Here is a 19,310-nt window from a genome sequence, read left to right on the forward strand (position 1 = left end):
TGATAAGTCCTGCCCCATGCAGGATCTAACCATTTCCATAGACAACGCCATGGTGACTTCGGGTCCAACGACCAAGAGCCTTGGTGTTGTCCTGGACAGTCAGCTCTCATTCAAGGCACACATTGCAGAGGTCACTCGATCCTGTAGGTTTACACTCTATAACATTCGAAGGATCAGAAGCTTCGGTAGCACTTACTATGCATCCTATGTGTATAACGCATCATGAACATACTTATAAGGCATCATAATCTGCTCATAACCCCGTATAATTAGATTTATAAGAGCTTATAAATATTCATAATTCTTTATAACCATAACCCTAACACATTATAAAGCTTGTTATAATGACTTATAAGTTCAAGTATAAATGCATTGTATTATGCTTATAACACGTGATGATTACAGTTATAAATATTCATAACAACGTATAATGCAATCATAATACATTATACAGCATGTTATAGTGACTTATAATGTCAAGTATTATAATACTTCATAATTGCTACCCACTTGGTAACACTTGCTACGCAACCCAAAATGTATTATCATAGTTATAATCCATTATAACCAATCCTTTATTATCACTGCTATAATGCATTAAAATCACAGTTATAATGCATTTTAAGTGATAATAAGGCATTATAACAGTGATTAAAATGTGTTATAACAGTGAGTATAAGGCATTTTATACGTTATATAATACAGCATTATTAAAGGATCATAAAGTAACAAATGCCCACTTATAACTTATGATCATAGTGTAATGCATTATAACAGTAATTATAATGCATTATAACAGTGATTTAAAGGCGATAAAAACACCTTATAAAATGATCATAATGTCACAAATGTTCACTTTATAATAACTTATAATGAAAGTATAACGCCTTATAAGTGATAATAAGGCATTATAAACGTGATAATAAAGCCTTATAAAATGATCATAAAGTAACAAATGACCACTTATAATAACTTATAATAGTATATACTGCATTATAATAATGCATTATAATAATTATGACACATTATAACAGTGATAATAAAGCATTATCAATTGATTATAATGGATTATAACTTTGAGAATTAATTTGGGATGCATAGCAACTGTTACCAATTTGGCAACACTTATGAAGTATTATAACACTTGATACTTATAAGTCATTATAAAAGGCCTTATAATGAGTTATGGTTATGGTTATAAAGCATTATGAGTATTTATGAGCTCTTATAAGTCTGATTATACAGGGTTATGAGCAGATTATAATGCCTTATAAGTATGTTCATGATGCGTTATACACATAGGATGCATAGCAAGTGCTACCGAACCTTCCTCACCCAGGAGTCACCCAAAACTTGACTACTGTAACTCCATCCGTACTGGTCTCCCGACAAGCCTTCCCTGAAACACCCTGGACAACACTTCACACGTCACAGACTCTTCTCCCTCCTGGCTCCCAAACTGTAGAACAAACTCCCCATTGCAGTTAGAACTGCAGATTCACTCCTAATTTTTCGCCGGAACCTGAGGACTCACCTCTTCAGACTCCACCTTAGCCTGTAGCACTTGACAGACGCTAGGTTAATTGTTTACCTGATTGAATACTTAATTAGGAAGTTTGCAGGAAAAAAAGCACATGAAAGTACAGTTTAAACACAAGGTCAGCTAAATAGGATTGAAAAGCCCATGAAAGCCTAATGACTTGTTTCAAATGGGGTCCCCATGTACTCAATTCACAGTGACATTAAATGACAGACAGAACCTGGCATCCTACAGTATAGTTTCTATAGTTTCAATGTAAAGTATGAATATTTTTTGTAATATTATATTGTTGAGACTTATATGCTAGGTTCTTGGTTTACCTATATGTGCATATCACATTGTCTACTTTGGTGAGCAGCAGGCAAACTACCTTGCCATTTCAGTACTTTTAGTAGCAGAATGACTGCCTGGCTGCCACTCTGCCTTTTAGTTTTATTTTTCTTTTGCAGGGGGGGGGGGGGGTGCATTATTTGCCATGGCTAAAATTAGATGAGAGAGAAGAACAGCCAATTGTTAACGCTGTGCGTCAGTGCTAGAAATGACACATTATTTACTTGGACGAAAGATAGAGGGAGAAAAGAAAAGCGCACCCATTGGAATATTGCTCCAATCTTGGCAGAGGTAAACTGATTATACTGTACTGGACTGTACACGTTAGCTTTTAATTAAATAGCCGGCTGAGTCTGGCATGAAGGAGACGATAGAAATCACACAGATCACACAACTATGTGGGCCCTGGACAGTAAAATCCCCAGTGTTCATTTGGGTTTGTTACACTCTCAGAATTACATTAACACTGGGGTTTTACTGTAAAATTGGACAGGTCCATTTAGGTAAATTTTTATACTTGAGTTAAATTAACACTGAGGATTTTACTGTAAAAATGGACCGGGAAGTGTACATTTAGGTCCATTGTTACACTCGAGTTAAATGAATACTGGGGATTTTACCAAATGGACCGCGAAGCATGCATTTAGGCCCACTGTTACACTCAGAGTTAAATTACCAGTGGGGAGTTTACTGTAAACATGGATAAGGGTACATTTACACTCAGAGGTAATTAACATTGGTAACTTTACTGTGTGTTTGTTGTAAAAACATTGACTAACCCAGCAGGTCATCAGTTAATTTTCTCACAGCACGCTGTACGGCTTCACACTGTTGGAGCTAGCCAGTCCGCCCAATGCATGGGGAGACACTAATTGGAAATCTGTTTGGCTACATGATTAACAGCACGTTACTACAGTACTGCTGTGCCACTGAACCCAACTACAATCACAGTGTGAGCAAACAGGCAAACAAGCGCACACGCACGCACGCACACACACACACACACACACACCAAGCAACAAGCGCGAAAATTGAGCCTTTGGCTTCAGCAAGGTAAATAATTGATTTGACTTGACAGCAACACACCACTGTGGTACGTCTAAACAGGCTGTGTTGTTCGCATTTGTATCATTACATCTCACGTTCCACTGCAGTCACAACAACACCGACCGCAGAGAAACAAACAAGCCAAAGTGGGTTCCTCATTAGCCACTGGAGCATAGAGGAGAGACTGGCTAACCTTCTGACCCAATCATTGACTACAACTCACAGCACACTAGACATCACTGCTGACCATTTTCCAAAGCATATAGCGTGGATTGTTTGGTCTCCGAGGAAGTCAATGTTTTTAATTTCAGTAAGAAAATCTACTTCCAGGGACCTGAATCTTGCTTGAGATTTGTAACATACAAAATCCACAAGCAGGCAACGATTAAGGAGAGAAAATATAACATAACAACCACAAAGCGACAACAACTATGGATGTGCAAAGAAAAGGAGATGTATGGGTTCATTGGACAGCTGTGTTCGTAATTATTCGTCATATGCAAACAGGGCCATCTGGGAGATATGCAAGGCCCAGTACAAAGTCGTCAGTGTGTATCATGAGGTACTGCATGTCGTTCATTGATGTTGCAAATTGCAATACACTATGCTGCACTGCTGATAAATAATGAACTATAATATTTACTGGTATACTTACTAGTATTTACAACCATGTTTATTTGGATTTAGTACTCATAAAGCAGGCATACCACATTAAATAAGCACATGCTATAACTGACATGAAGACATAACAGTTTGCAAATTATAGCAGACATATAGTAGGCCTTGTTGAGAATACTATGCTGTCCCAGTTGGTCTGCATTCCCATGCAGGGGAAGCCACCAGCAGTGCCATCCTCAATTCATGTTATTTTGAACATTATTCAGCATCCATGACACAGTCTTTTTATATTGTAAAGGCAATTGGAGAGAGTGAAATGCATTTGTACAGAGAGAACATCTCTTTCTGTTATAATTTGGTTGTGCACTCACCCTTTGTTCCATTTGGCATGCTATCATTGCACATCAAACGCAGTGTGCTGTATCATTTAGGTAATCTATCAGAGCACATTATTAATAGGCCAATTAAAACAATTTATGTTTATTCCCAGATTAGAGTCAGATTAAAAATGTTGCCAAATAATTATTTTCATGCCAATTATTCAACAAATACCAGCAGCAGAATTAGGTCAACATTATCCTACGTGGCCCTCACATCGCCGATCTGACTGATATGCCATATGGGTATATCAGGGGCCCCAGGGGCCACACAAATCTGCATTGTTAAAGGGTAAGACCACTTTGGTAGAGGTTTGGGTTGTGTAGTTACCTTGCCATGATGTAACTCCAAAGGTGGACAAGAAATAAAAAATAATTGCTCCATTGATTAGAAATTGATAATTCAAAATATGCTCCTCATTGACTTACATTGTACGGTAAAACAGTTCTCAAAGTCACTCTTTTAGCACATAAATGAACCCGAACATAGCTGATTCAGACAATATAGAACATCACCAAACCCAGTACTGTTTTTTTTTTTTATAAAAATGTCAACTTCCTGTTGATTTGACTATTTGAAGATCTGGATCCGGATCCGCGGATCCAGTCCGGGTTTTCTACTTATTAAAAATGGCAAAATCAACAGGAAGTTGACATTTTTATTTAAAAAAAAAACAGTACTGGGTTTGGTGACGTTCTATATTGTCTGAATCAGCTTTGTTTGCGTTCGTTTTTGTGCTAAAAGAGTGACTTTGAGAGCTGTTTTACCGTACAATGTAAGCCAATGAGGAGCATATTTTGAATTATCAATTTCTAATCAATGGAGCAATTATTTTTTATTTCTTGCCCACCTTTGGAGTTACATCATGGCAAGGTAACTACACAACCCAAACCTCTACCAAAGTGGTCTTGCCCTTTAAGCAACGGTTTCTGTTGTGTCTGACATTAGTGCATGTTACATTTGTGACGTCCACCGTCTACCTAACAAGGGAATTTAAATATACTAGAGGTTTGGGCCACAAAGTGGCCTCACATCTCTAAAGATCAGGCCATCCGCCGTGCGGCCCTCACCACCCTACGACGCTGTGGGTGCTGGGGGCGTGTTCTCTCCTCCGTGTCATCAGCGCCCATACCCTAGGTGGGGATGCCGAAAGGGCCTTTCTGTGTGGAGTTTGCATGTTCTCCCCGTGTCGTAGGTACCCTCACAAAAAACATGCAGTAATCCTGGTCTCTATACTGCCTCCCCCTGGTCAGCCGGGGCGCCTGATAGAGGGGAAAGGAACTGGTTGGAATAACGTGTTCCTTCCACTCGCTACGTCCAACCGGGGAAACTCCCCCCTGTCAGGTGATAAGAAGCGGCCTGTTCACTCCTCATGCATTGAAGGAAGCATGAGCTCAGTTCGGGGCTCTCCCCAGGCTGGCAGAGGGAGAGTAGCTCCCAGGATTACAGCTCAGGCAATTGGCACTGGGTGAAAAAATGGGTTACAAAAATCGTGGGATAAAATGTATTTAGAGACGGTATGAAAATAAACAAGACATAACAAGTAAAGACATGCACGGACTGCCTTCATAATGTGTCTTCCAAGACATAATGATAACCGTATGGATGTTTATTTACATCTGTCTCCCCATGATCAAGGCATGTAGCTCTGTCTGGCAAGATAATGGTAACAATATTGTGTAGTTTGTGATGCACTGTTATTTTCTCAGCTTTCAGTGTATTTGCGATTAGAGAAAAGAAAATCAGTTTAATGTATTTTTCAATAGTCTTAATCTAGCCTTAGTCTTGCAAGCCAGACATGATTATTGGCATTAGGACTGGGGCCCAGTGGGCCAGAATGATTCTCAATGATTTCAAGAGCCGTCTACTATGGGTGTCTCTTGACTGACATGCAAAAGAAAACAACCACAGACCACTGCTTTTGTGTGGTATTTAGATACTGCTCGATTCTGAAAAGGTATTAACGTTCGGAAGTGCATACACCTTCCTGTTATTGACACTGCGGACAGCTGATGGGGATAGAGACTTTCGAGGAAACAACATCAGACTACCTGTGAGGCTGAGACTACGGTTACCTGTGCCTGTGCTCCATTGATCATCAGGTAGTAAAGCTTGCTGAGGATGCTCTGTTGCAGCTGGTCCCAGGAAATGGACCGATCCTCTCTCATTAGGAATGGAGGGCCAAACCTGGCACAGAAAGAGATAAGAAGAAGACGAAGAATAATATTAAGAAGAAGAAGAAGAAAAGATGAATAAAGCAAATATATCACACTCATTACTGTACCTTTGAATAGAGAGAGTACCAGCCCCTGCCTTGCTGGCTGTCACATGGTTCACAGCTAATCTACACTTGGCATACTATTATAATATGAAATGACTATTGCTGGACCCATTATCAGCAATACAGTGAATTACAGCCTATCTATAGAAGGGGGCTGGCTGGTTAATGTGACATCATTATAGCCAAGGAGATGGAAGACCCTCCATTTCTAATGAAGAATCACACGATGCATTTATTAAAGTACACCTCTGATTGAAGGCAAGCTTCAGCTACAGTAGATGCTTCTTATTATCAACGTGAGGTCTGAACTCCTAAGGAAGGCAAAAGCAAAATTTTACACCTATATCATAGAGAGTGCAAAAGGAAATGGTAAGAAAGTCTGGGAGTGCATAAACAAACTGACAGGGAAATACTACAAACAGAACAATAATAGCTTAGAACTAAAAATAGACACCCTGGTGAAAGATCCCCAAACCCTTGCTAGTACCCTAATTATGTTTTTTCTAAACTCTGTCAAAGAAATAACACAAATGTTTAATCCATCAAAGTTTGTACCCCGCCCTGTCCAAAAAGACCTCCCCATCTTCAATCTGGAGGAAATTACGGAAACCGAGGTGGCAAACATCATCAAATCACTAAAAGCATCAAAAGCTAAGGATGCCTATGGGCTCGATACAAACTTTTTAAAAACAAATGCAGATGCTCTGGTGGCACCAATCACACATCTGGTAAATCTGTCCATCAGACAACGCACTGTTCCTCCTCAATGGAAAGTTGCGGTAATAACACCAATCTACAAATCTGGCGCTAAAACTGAAATATCAAATTATAGACCCATAAGCATCCTACCAGTTATATCAAAGGTGGCTGAAAAGAGGATTGTCAAATCTATCATCAAATATCTAGACAAAGGCCACACCCCACTGCATCCCATGCAGTTTGGGTTTCGGGCCTTTCACTCCACTGAATCAGCAAACTGCCTATTCATAGAAAAATTGAAATGTGATTTGAACAGAGCTCCCTGTGCAATGGCGGTGTTCCTGGACTTCAAGAAGGCGTTTGACACCGTCTGTCACCAGGTCCTCCTGTCCAAATTAACACATTTTAATTTTTCCCCAGAAGCTATACAATGGTTTAGTTCCTATCTATCCACCAGAAAACAGTGTGTAAGTGTAAACAGTGTTAAATCCCCCTACCACACCTGTTCGGTCGGTGTCCCCCAGGGCTCAATACTAGGTCCAATTCTGTTCTCACTGTACATAAATGACCTACCTGAAGTATGTAATAATCTACATGTCCAGATGTATGCAGATGATGCCGTTGTACTTGCCCATGGTAAAAGCTATGCAGAGGTGTCAATAATCTTAACCTCAGCTCTGACAAGCATTCAGGACTGGCTTATAGATTCATGTCTGCTCCTGAATGCCAAAAAGACAGTCTGCATGGCCTTCTCCAAAAGACCAGTTGTGTTGGAGTCCTCAAATGTGTTTCTGGGTGGGGAGGAACTTGAACTTGTCCCAGAGTTCAAGTACCTCGGAGTCATACTAGACTCAACCCTAACTTTTAAAAAACATGTGAAGAAAGTCACAAATACGATTAAATTCAACCTTCAAAATTTTAAACAAATTAGACCCTTCCTGACAGTTGGAGCTGCCAGATCGTATCTTCACTGTATGATCCTATCACACATTGAGTACTGTTTTACAAACTGGTCTTGCACAGGCGTGACGATCCTAAAACCCATCGAACAGCTCTACAAAAGTGCGCTCAAGGTGTTTGACAGGAAGCCTCACTCTTATCATCATTGTAACATACTCAGGAGGCTCAATTTTTTTAGCTTCGACAATTTCAAAAAGTTCAAACAGGTTGGGGTCATATACAAGACCTTACATGGTCTGTGCCCGGCTGCCCGCCCCCCCTAAGGGAATTCATTAAAAGGAAGCCTGAAAGAGGAATCAGTACCAGAGCAACCACTCGAGGAGATTGTGAAGTGCCGCACCGGCAAACAACCTTCGGTCAAAATGTCCTCTCAGTACAGGGTTGTGTAGCATGGAATGGCCTTCCTCTACATATAAGGGATTGTGCTACATTTCCATCTTTTAAATTCAATGTGAAAAGATGGTTGCTTGAAAACCAAAGCTGCAACCATTTGTGATCATATTTTAGTTTTTTTTTAGGCTATGTGATGTAATGTAATTGTATTTCACCGTTTGTCTGTTTTCTGATGTTATTGTTTTTCTGTTTTTATGTTTTGTGTGAGGACTGCGGATGAAAATTAGCATCTTTGCTAAATCCGGTGTATTTACGTTCATGTGACGTTCATTAATATGCTCTGTCCTGTCTAAATAAACAAATAAAGTAAAGTAAACCATGCACGCACACACACACACACACACACACACACACACACACACACACACACACACACACACACACACACACACACACACACACACACACACACACACACACACACACACACACACACACACACACACACACACACACACACACGAGCAGGCACACACACACACACACGCATGCACACACACACGTACACACAATTTAACATAAGTCCCATGCTTCTGTAGGGCTACAATTCTATTTTAATCATGAGCCACGTGTATTTATCAGCAGTGCTATTTACACAAACTGTCTCACTAATTAAAGTTTTCTGCTTTTATGTTATTTTGCCTTGGACTCTTAACAGAGATGGGATTACTATGGCCATGGACCAACCAAATAATCATTGTTAATGACAGGGCTTGTTCACGGATAAAATTTCCCATTAAGTCACAGGAAACTGTCTGGGCTCCTCGAGGTACATTGAGACAGATTATCACAAACACTGTTCGTCATTCTAACCATTAATGTCACTGGTCTCCATTTGACATAATTTCCATGCCGTGGATTTTAATTTCAAAACAACATTCCGCCGGTCACTAGGGGCGCCAGGCCATATGACATACGACACAAACTACTGGTGTGTGTGTGTGTGTGTGTGTGTGTGTGTGTGTGTGTGTGTGTGTGTGTGTGTGTGTGTGTGTGTGTGTGTGTGTGTGTGTGTGTGTGTGTGTGTGTGTGTGTGTGCGTGCGTGCGTGCGCATGCGTGCGTGCGTGCACATGCGCGCGTGCGGGTTGAATAGCGAGGAGAAAAGGGACTTGGTTGGTTTTAAACAATGAATTACATTGGGGACTGCTAAGTAGCAAGAGCCAGAACAATCCCATTTTATTTTGTAGTTGTAGTAAACTGGGCTCCAGAACGTCATTAAAAAACAAGCAAACGATGGGACATAATTTAGCTGGGACATAACAGCTCTTAGCCACGCTGTATTAACTCATTCTCTGTCAATAACGTGTTTGGCGTGTTTTTTTCCAAATCCCACACCGCCAATGACGTGTTTGGCGTGTTTTGGTGTTCTCAGTGTTTATACGCTCTTCGCTAACCTACAGTATGAGTCACCATTTGACTCCCAGTGAAGCAGTGAAGCAGCAAAGCACGTGACGTGATCGCAAAAAAAACATCCACATTCACCCCCATTGTAATGGATTTGGAAGAATGCCCTTTTCTCTGCTTTCAGTTGCTTTTTTGCAAAAACAACCTACATTCAACTGCCAATAACTATGGAACGGATGATCGCGACGGCTCGCTTTTTGCCCCCCTATTCTACGACAGGGGTTCCCAAAGTTGGGGTCACGACACTGACAGTGGGGTCGGGAAATAATTTTGGGTCATTAAGTAAAAAACAGAATGAATGAAATACAATCTAAAAATGATTACAAATAGTACATTTTACCCATCTCATTAGGTACTGTAAATGTGATTGATTGAATTCTATATTAACAAGATTAATAACAGTACAAGTAGTAGGCCTACAGTCAAAAGTCCTAGGCTTAATACATTACAAATGCGCACCGAACGTGCACGTTTATGTGCATAAATTACTTCCAGGGTTAGGTGGGGTCGCGAGTCAATAGCCACCTTATTTTGGGGCCGCGGGCTGAAAAGTTTGGGAACCCATGTTCTACGAGACTCGGCTACGTCTTTTAAAGCGATCGGTGGATCGATCGATGTGAAGAATAATGTAAAATATACCTTTTTCAAAGGTTAGTGAAAACGCTCGGAAATCGCTGGCAAGGTCGGCTATAGACAATGTTTTATTCTGGCGGTTAATGAGTTAAGGGCTCCAAGTTCACTACAGACTGCTGTCCCTCTTGGGTAAGAAGAGGTAAGTATGGTGCGAGATGGAAAAAGTGTTCGGTTAGCACGAGGCCCCGTCTCTGTTTTGTTTACAATCACAGTCGAGTTCACGCCTCCAAACCGCCACATCCATGTAGCCATTTTCTGCCCCAGAAGCATCATTACAACCACCATGGACAATCATATTTTGGCCTCAGGTTGACCGAGTCCGTCTCCTTGCCATGACTACTCCCGATTTATACTTTGTTGTATGGTGGTGTCCCACACTGAAAACAAAGCAAACTGCAAGCTCACGTGTCGCATGCGTGAGCTCGTAGATCTGCTATTTTCGAGAGACTGTCCTGGGGCTGCAGGCGGGGCGGCAGCTAGATGGGATTAGAGATGGAAGATCCCGGGGAGTTTGTGATGATTGGTGCCGCTGCTCGTGGCATCGGACATCATCTGTCTAAACCACGGCGAGATGAGTAGCCTGTCAACGCATCAGGAACGGGTGGGAAGTGTGTCCGTGCTGCAACCGATGCGATAAGCCACACGTAGCACGGCGCTGCCTGCATGCGGCGTCCCTAATCAGCAGCATCTATTTTGAGTCGACGAGCTCAGTTCACCTTCATTTAGTGGCGATGACAAACACCTCCTCTGTTACAGCTCACACTGTGAATAAATACCTTAAACCATTAAGACCGGGAACACGTCTGTCATCTTAGATTTGAACCACTTTAAGCATGCATTATTTTATATTTTGGCTATTCAAAAATAGCAGATATACAAGCTCATAGCACGGCACCGAGTGCAAATCTTGTGCAAATCTTTGAATATATCAAATTTGTCACTCAAATCTTTGCTTCTGGGGGTCCCTGGAACTAAATATTTTGAGATGGGGGTCCGCGACCAAATACATATAATCTTGGGGGTCCTTGATATGAAAAAGTTTGAGAACCACTGATATTGTAGCAACATAAGTGTTTCAGAAAACTGTTAGGATTTAGAAGACATTTGTAGAATCGGCCTCCGGTCTTAATGGGTTAAAGCGAATGCGGAGCAGAGTGCAAATCTTCACGGTAACAGTGATAACGGTTAATGGTAAAAAAAAATGTTCATGAGTGATACTTGTCTGATGATGAATTAGCGATGCTGGATGGATGGCATATTCTCTCTACCACAAAAGGCAAAACAAATGGCACAATAATAATGCGATGCGGCCCTCCACACTGTATTATCCATCTGAGAGAGATAGCATCGTACAGTGACAGTCCATTAAGTTCCAAACAGCCAGTTCTGTGCCACTAATACTACGGCAGATGGAGTTTATCGTCGCTGTCGGGCAGAAACCTTGTATTTCCATATTTCATCTCTTTATGTTTTTTTCATAATGATTCCCTATTTTGTGCCCCGTCGTATGACGGTGTCACGCAAAAGCATTTTTTGAAACCGTTCTGATTTTTTTTTTTAAACCATGACATGCACAAAATAGGGATGCCATGTTGGTTAAGTCTCTCTGTGAGTTTTATAAATATTTAACGAATGAAAAGTATTAACAAGAGCTTGTGACTAAATAATAACTACATTGGATTAATTGGAACAGAGGTTCTTTTTTCCATTTCCTGAAAAGGTTTAGGACATACACAACAAGATTTCTGACCAACAACTCTATAATATAGACCAGAGATGTCCACGAGTCTCTGAGCTCGAGTCCGAGTCAAGTCTCAAGTCTTTGAGGCTCGAGTCGAGTCAAGTCTCAAGTCTTTGAGGGTTGAGTCGAGTCGAGTCCGAGTCAAGTCTCGGGTCTTTGAGGCTCGAGTCGAGTCGAGTCTCAAGTCTTTGAGGCTCGAGTCGAGTCGAGTCTCAAGTCTTTGAGGGTTGAGTCGAGTCGAGTCCGAGTCAAGTCTTTGAGGGTCGAGTCCGAGTCAAGTCTCGAGTCTTTTTAAAGTCTTTTAAAAAAAAAAAAAAAATGGGGGGGGGGGCATAGATGTAAAAGTATAGACAGGTCATAATAAATCACATTAGATTCACAGATTAGAGATTTTATGTATTTTCCCCACAATTTATTTTCATTCAAATGAAATGTGATTGAACTTGCACTAATAATGACTTTAGTTGATTTTTCACTCTTTAAAATATAGTATTTCTTAATTATTAATAATTACAGCTTGTAGATTGGCTATTTTCATGATTTTTAATTGTTTTTAAATAATAATTAAAAAGGAACATACAAGATTTCCACCCGACAGCGATAATATATAGCCAATATGGTTCTGTATCAGTATATGAGTCAGTTTTTGCAGATTTCATTCTAATTGGCTACTATGCCTGCATATGAATTTCATGGGCCTGGGTAGGTCACCCTGGCTTGGCGGAGATATGCCCTGTTGCGCACACTCGACTCCGCACAGCAGTCCAACAGCAGAGCAGGTGAAAGCAATTCACTTAAACGAGGGCTGTGTTGCGCACCAAAAAACTGTCTAAATGTGGATCCCCAGTTCAAATATGATTCTTTTGGGGGGTCACGGCCTGAAAAGGTTTGAGAACCACAGCTTTTATGCAGTGAACATTACATGAGCGTAGCGTTTACCGTGGTGAAGTGTTGAATATTCACCCAGCTGGGTTTAACGAAATGAAAATCCGATGTTTCCTAAACGTGCTGTCACAGATGATCCGACCATCTTATAAAAAATGTAAGCATATGCCAAGATAACTGAGGTTATATAGCTGATTCTGAGCTAAACATATTTGTTTAATTTCGAAGTTTTTATATTTAAACTTTATGATGAAAGGCCGCGGCGGCCACACACATAGCAGCTGTTGCGCTCGCCTCTCCATTTTTACGTTAATGAGCAGCACGAAACAGCTTGACTGAAGCCGGCTCCGCGCAGCGCGCACTGGAGCGGAGGTTTCTTTGCGGGGGGGGGGACAGGGGAGTGGAAGTTTTTTGGGCATTTCATTCATTTATTTGTCCAAAAAATAAACATAAAATAAAGATTGTCCACGAGTCTTTGAGGCTCGAGTCGAGTCAAGTCTCAAGGCTTTGAGGCTCGAGTCGAGTCAAGTCTCAAGTCTTTGAGGGGCGAGTCAGAGTCGAGTCGAGAGTCTCGTTTTTGGCCACTCGAGTGCGACTCGAGTCCGAGTCCCTAACTCGAGTCCCCATCTCTGATATAGACTCACTATACAGTACAGTAGTGGGGTCCAACAGGGACCTGTTGGTTGGGGTCTGACACCAAACAAACATCTGGTGTCAGACTCCAACCAACAGGTCCCTGGCACCAACCTCCCAAGGAGACAGTGGTCGACACTCAATCGATTCAGGACTGGACATGGCCCCTGCTTGGCCAGCCTTCACAAATGGGACAGTAGCCCAAGCCCACTGTGTGCTTGTGGAGAGGAGCAAACCATGGAGCACATCATAGAAGTTTGTCCTCTCCAAAGACTGAAAGGAGGATTAGTCATTCGCACTTTGCATTCGCTAAATACTATACAGTATATATTCCTATATGTATATGTATACATGTATACATACACATTAGTGAGCCACTTCACACATTGTAAATCAGTGCGAATGAAGAGAGAACAGAATGAAAATAAAAACAACTAAATCATCATAAGCTCTCAGCACAGATGGTTGTGATTTAAACAGCCTGATCTCCAGAGATTACCGTAACATTGCACGGAACGAGTGCACTTCATTCCGTGGATAGCCGCCTCGGAACTCCCGAATTGCGTGCATATGTACGGCGAGTCCCACGGTGGGCGTAACCAGTCGCAACCCGGAAAAACCCGGAAGCAGAGCAGTCCCCACAAAAAAAATTACGATTCTGTGCCTATCGGTACATAACTCAAACGGCGCTGAGTAGGCACAGGCGAACGTCCCACCGTTCAGGACGGCAACTCGGTCGCCTTAGCTCCCTCGGTGGTCCTTCACGGGGGGACAGTTCGCCTGTGACTGCGCGCCTCCGAAATGGTTTTGTCACAAAGGGAGCGCCGTACCATATGCACGCAATTCGGGAGTTCCGAGGCGGCTATCCACGGAATGAAGTGCACTCGTTCCGTGCAATGTTACGGTAATCTCTGGAGATCGGGTTGGATTTAAAACAAGACAAGATAGTTAAGCAGAACTGAAATGCAAGCATGACGTAGATCAGATGTCGTGGGGTTGACTGTGAAGGTAAGATTAACAGAATTTTCTTATGACACACATGAGATGACTCCCGAACACCTTGTGGAATCACCGGTAAAACAAAAGAATGAACCTGAAATCAAACAAATGTCCGTTATGTCACACTCTGCTGCACCTTCGCTCCGCTGGCGAGGAATCTACCTGCAAACCTGTTCTCCGGAGAATCAGGGAGAATCAGAAAGAGAGAACGTACAGTATATGATTCCAGTGTCATATCATACTCCTGGCTTTGATGTGATGAGACGAATGCGAGGGGGCGGTGAGGCATTTGAAGGAGAGACAGAGACAACTGGTCTGGTGAATAGGATTGGACTCGGAGTATCGATCCTCCCGGACTGTGTGTCCGTGCGGTGGCTGGCTGATGGATCGTTCCATCATGCCACATGTCAAACTCCTCCAGCTCTGCAGTTTGAAACTCGCCTCTTGGTGAGATTGAGCGCAAGCCTCTCTTGGACAGGGGAGCTAACGTGACCTTGATTTTCTCAATCCAATTAGCTACGTATGTGTGCATATGTGAGTGTGTGGGTGAGTGCGTGCGTGCGTGCGTGCGTGCGTGCGTGTGTGTGGGTGTGGGTGATGGGGGGTGCTAAGCACAGACTGAGGAGCAGAGGAGAATCAGATGTCTGTCAAAGTGTTATGCCATTTCTAACAAGAATTATTGCGTTGCAATAGGGGTGGCCGTAGCTGCTGTAGCTGAATGGTGATTTGAAGGTCACCGGGATGGCCTACCGATCGGCCCAGGATACGTGTCGAAGTGAGCAAGACAAGACACTTAAAGGAATATTTCACTTTCAAAAGAACTTTTGGTCATTTTATCGTCTACTCAGGCTTTTGTGAGCCCCCCAGACCGTTTTTAAGTTGCTTGATTCAGTATTTAGATATTTGATATTCATTTTATCAGACACGCCCCCTTCCTATACAAACCCATTATAACTTCAAACTCAATTTTTAACATGTCAGATTCATCAAAAACACCCGTCCTTGGTTCTGGTGACTCACCCTGCCCGCCTAATACGCGAGGGGGCCGTGTTTTTTCGATTACTTTTTTCATTTATTTTTAATATTTTTTTTTGAAAATGAAAAGAATTAAATACAATAAAAAAATTAAATAAAATCGGCTCCTCGGGCCGTGGACTTTGATGTTATTATTTAGACCACCATTGCCCTTATATGGTCGTGGACACTTTAGGCCTGTTCTGTAGGCCTGTCACGGTCCGCTCCTCAGGCCGCGGACTCTGACTTTGTTATTTAGATCTTCCTGCCCTTATAAGGTTGTGGACTTATTAGGATTTACATGTATGTTGTATCATTCCTATTGTGTTCTGTTGCTCTGTTTTTGCCATGCTGTTCTGTACCTTTATTTTGTAGTCTTGTTTCCTGTTGTGCTTAGTTACTGTTACCTGTCTTGTCTCACCTCCCTGTTGATTAGTCATGTTCTCCTCCTGTGTCCTCTTAGTCTCTCAGCCTATCCCAGTGTTGTCTGTTCACCTGTGTCTTATTATTTCCCTGTCTATTTAAGCCCTGTGTTTGCACCATGTCCTTGCTTGTTCATTATCCCATGTTGCGTGTAGTTAGATCTTGAGTTCAGTTCCTTGTTTGTTTTCCAGTCTTTAGTTAATAAATACTTTGAACCGTTCACTTCAGCCTCCGTCTCTCTCCTGCCCTTGGGTCCTACACTCCGTCCTGACTCAAACCGTGACAATAGGAAGGGGGCGTGTCTGATAAAATGATTATCAAATATCTAAATACTAAATCAAGCAACTTAAAAACGGTCTGGGAGGCTCACAAAAGCCTGAGTAGACGATAAAATGACCCAAAGTTTTTTTGAAAGTGAAATATCCCTTTAACCCCTTACAGCCCCCCCCCCCTGTTATAGTTGAAACTGAAGTTCCCTGGCGGGACATCACTTTTATGTGCAGTTTAATCTCCGTTGTACGATGGTGTCTGGTGCCAAAAATAGCAGATCCACAGCTCACAACACTTCACAATGTGATGGGTTATGAGCTTGTGGTTCTGCTATTTTGAGATACAGACAAAATATAAAGTAGGATATAAATTAACACTCTGGATTTTGCTCTGAAAAGTATTCATACTGACATACAGATGAATTCTATTGCGTTCCTAGACTGGGATCAACTCCTTTTTTTTCTGGATCTGGTCTAGAGTGGATAGAACCATAGAGGTATAATATAACTAGAGGGCGGATTGCTCCGCCCCCAGCTATCATTTCAATGAATGTGCTCACTGGCGTTTTGAAGCACCCGGAAACCTGCCGGAAGTAGAATTATTGGTTCGATTTTGTATCCCCATAGAGTTATGAGCATGCGCACTAGTGTCCTTTTTGCGTTCTACGGCAGCCCGTGTGTCAAGGATTGAACGCGAGATATTTATTAAATACCCTCGAGATGCATATTTATATGTAAATGCATATGTATGTATGTATAATATGTTTACATATTTATATGTATAAATATAAATATCTCTCAGCATGTTTTGCGCGTGCATGTATTTCTCCCTGCCTGCAGTTCCAGCTTTGGCCACTGGGGTGGCAGCTTCAATGTTTCTCAGCAACTCTGGGGGCTTGGATAGAACCCACAGCGGAAACCAAGAGCACCGGTGCACCTCCAAAATGATTCCCCTCAGCCATAATTTGTTTACTTTGGTATAATCGTTTCGTTTCGTGTGGTATAATAATCGTTTGGAATATCCATCTTTTATTCTAACTCTAAGCGAGACTAAACTAATTAATTGGCATTATGTGGGGGAACAAAAACAATGCGGCGCCAACCGGAACCCACCACCAGAAACCAATTTTTCCCCCCATTTTTTCTAGTCTGGATCACACGGGTCAGTTTGGAATGAAAACCAGGCTTTCCTCTGTGATGGAAAGACTAGTGACGCGAGGTTCCTGCTTTCCAGGCCTGTGAAACAGGCCGGTAAAACACTAGCTGAGCATGCAGTCGGGTGTACCGCGGTGCAACGGGACGGTCTCGCACCATTACCTGACAGCCTGTTGTCCCGCCCCCGCAGCGTTGCACACCAGCAGCAGGATCTTCAGGGGGACCCCCTGGTTGAGGAACTCTGACGACAAGGCCCCCGATGCCAGTAACCTCTGACCCTCTGGACCAGAGGAGTAGGGAGAAGAGGGCAGGCTGTGGTGGTAACCTGGCAGAGAGAGAGAGAGAGAGAGAGAGGGGGATCAGAGGGAGAGCAGATGGTGAAAGTGAGGGATGAGATAAGGGATGGATGGATGGAGAGAGAGTGAGAAAAGAAGGGAATGAGGAGAAGATGAAAGGACTTTGAAGGACAAAGGAAATGAGCTATCAAACAGGAAATCAGGAGCAGGAATGTTCTAATTGGGATTTTTCTTTATTATTTTTCAAACAATGCAATCTTCACTTTCTTATTAGGAAATGTATATCAATCATATACACAATGATACAGATATTTGGCATATTTTGTAAAAGAAATAACTTCAGATGTTACACTGACATATTATGTAACTGTATGGCAGCACATATATCAGGTGGTATGGCTACCGGATTGGTTGATGCTGAATCATTCTCCTTCCCAAAATTAGGTGGAGAATCTTTCGCACACTAATAGGGAGGTTTAACCACTTAAGCCCGATTTCATACGTATAAAATGGTATCGTACGATGGTGTCGCACTGCGGAAATAACCGATCTACAAGCTCACAGCGTGCCACGATGCGACACTTTGTGATCATGTAGATCTGCTATTTTTGATGCCAGTTTGCAAGGGGTTAACACATCAGGATGGCTTTCTATTTGGTGTGAGGGTGGGGGTGGGCGGTGAGATAAAGGCACTGGCTGCCTGCACGCTCAGTAGGAGGTCTTACGTGATGCTGTTTCTTCTCCACATCGCCTCCTGGTGGGGTGCCAAGCACCACTTCCCACTCAATTCCCGCCAAACTCTCTCTCTCTCTCTCTCTCTTTCTCGATGTGTAACAGCTTGTCCAGATTTCGGTACCCACTGTGAATGAAATAGTCTGTCTGTCTGTCTGTCTGTCTCTCCCTCTCTCTCTCCCTCTCTCTCTCTCGTCTCTCTCGTCTCTTTCTGTCTGTCTCTCCCTCTCTGCATGGTTGCATGGGTAAAATAGTCTCTCTCTCTCTCTCTCTCTCTCTCTCTCTCTCTCTCTCTCTCTCTCTAAACGGTACAGTGTGACCGAGTGAGCAAAATCTCAGACTACAAAGATCCCGATGAAACTGAGAAGAGAGCCGTCCTATATCGTCAGCAACGGCAAGCTGTCCCCCTCCCTCCCTCCCACACCAGAAAGTGACGTGTAAGGCGGCCCCTCAAAAGTGCAAGGTGATAAATCACGCAGTAAATTAGGCTCGCAGCCATGGCGAGCAAAGGTATTGATCGATCCTCAACGGCCATGCCGTACCCAAATCACAGCGTTTCATTAAATTGCCGTTGTTCACGCCTGATGTGCAATTCATCACTGCCGACGGCGAATGCCACGCTGATGCATCCCGTGGTCAAATATCAGCCCATCTGCAAACTTTTCTTTTGCACTCCACATGGTGTTTTGGAAAGAGTACAGTATGGAAGGCAAGACCTATTCCAAGCCAATCACAGTCACCGCTGACACCTCCCACAGCTTCAACATGATGACCACTGTGATTGTGGCTGATGGACCCTCAGCAGCCAAAGTAGCGGCAAGAATGCTTAGGGCTTTCAACGCAGTGGTTCTCAAAGTATAGGGCCAGGGGACCACCAGG

The 19,310-nt window shown here is 42.6% G+C and overlaps 1 protein-coding gene across 1 annotated transcript in view; it reads right to left on the minus strand.

The window, feature by feature from the left end:
• The window catches only part of usp43b (ubiquitin specific peptidase 43b), a 116,736-nt gene that overhangs the window by 20,810 nt on the left and 76,616 nt on the right, over positions 1-19,310 (minus strand). The window contains 2 exon segments of the mRNA XM_080446887.1: positions 5,989-6,100; positions 17,566-17,728. Coding sequence (XP_080303013.1) covers positions 5,989-6,100; positions 17,566-17,728 — 275 coding nt within the window.

Source organism: Gymnoscopelus braueri (genome assembly GCF_963280865.1).
Source record: "Gymnoscopelus braueri genome assembly, chromosome: 13".
Classification (NCBI taxonomy): Eukaryota; Metazoa; Chordata; class Actinopteri; order Myctophiformes; family Myctophidae; genus Gymnoscopelus; species Gymnoscopelus braueri.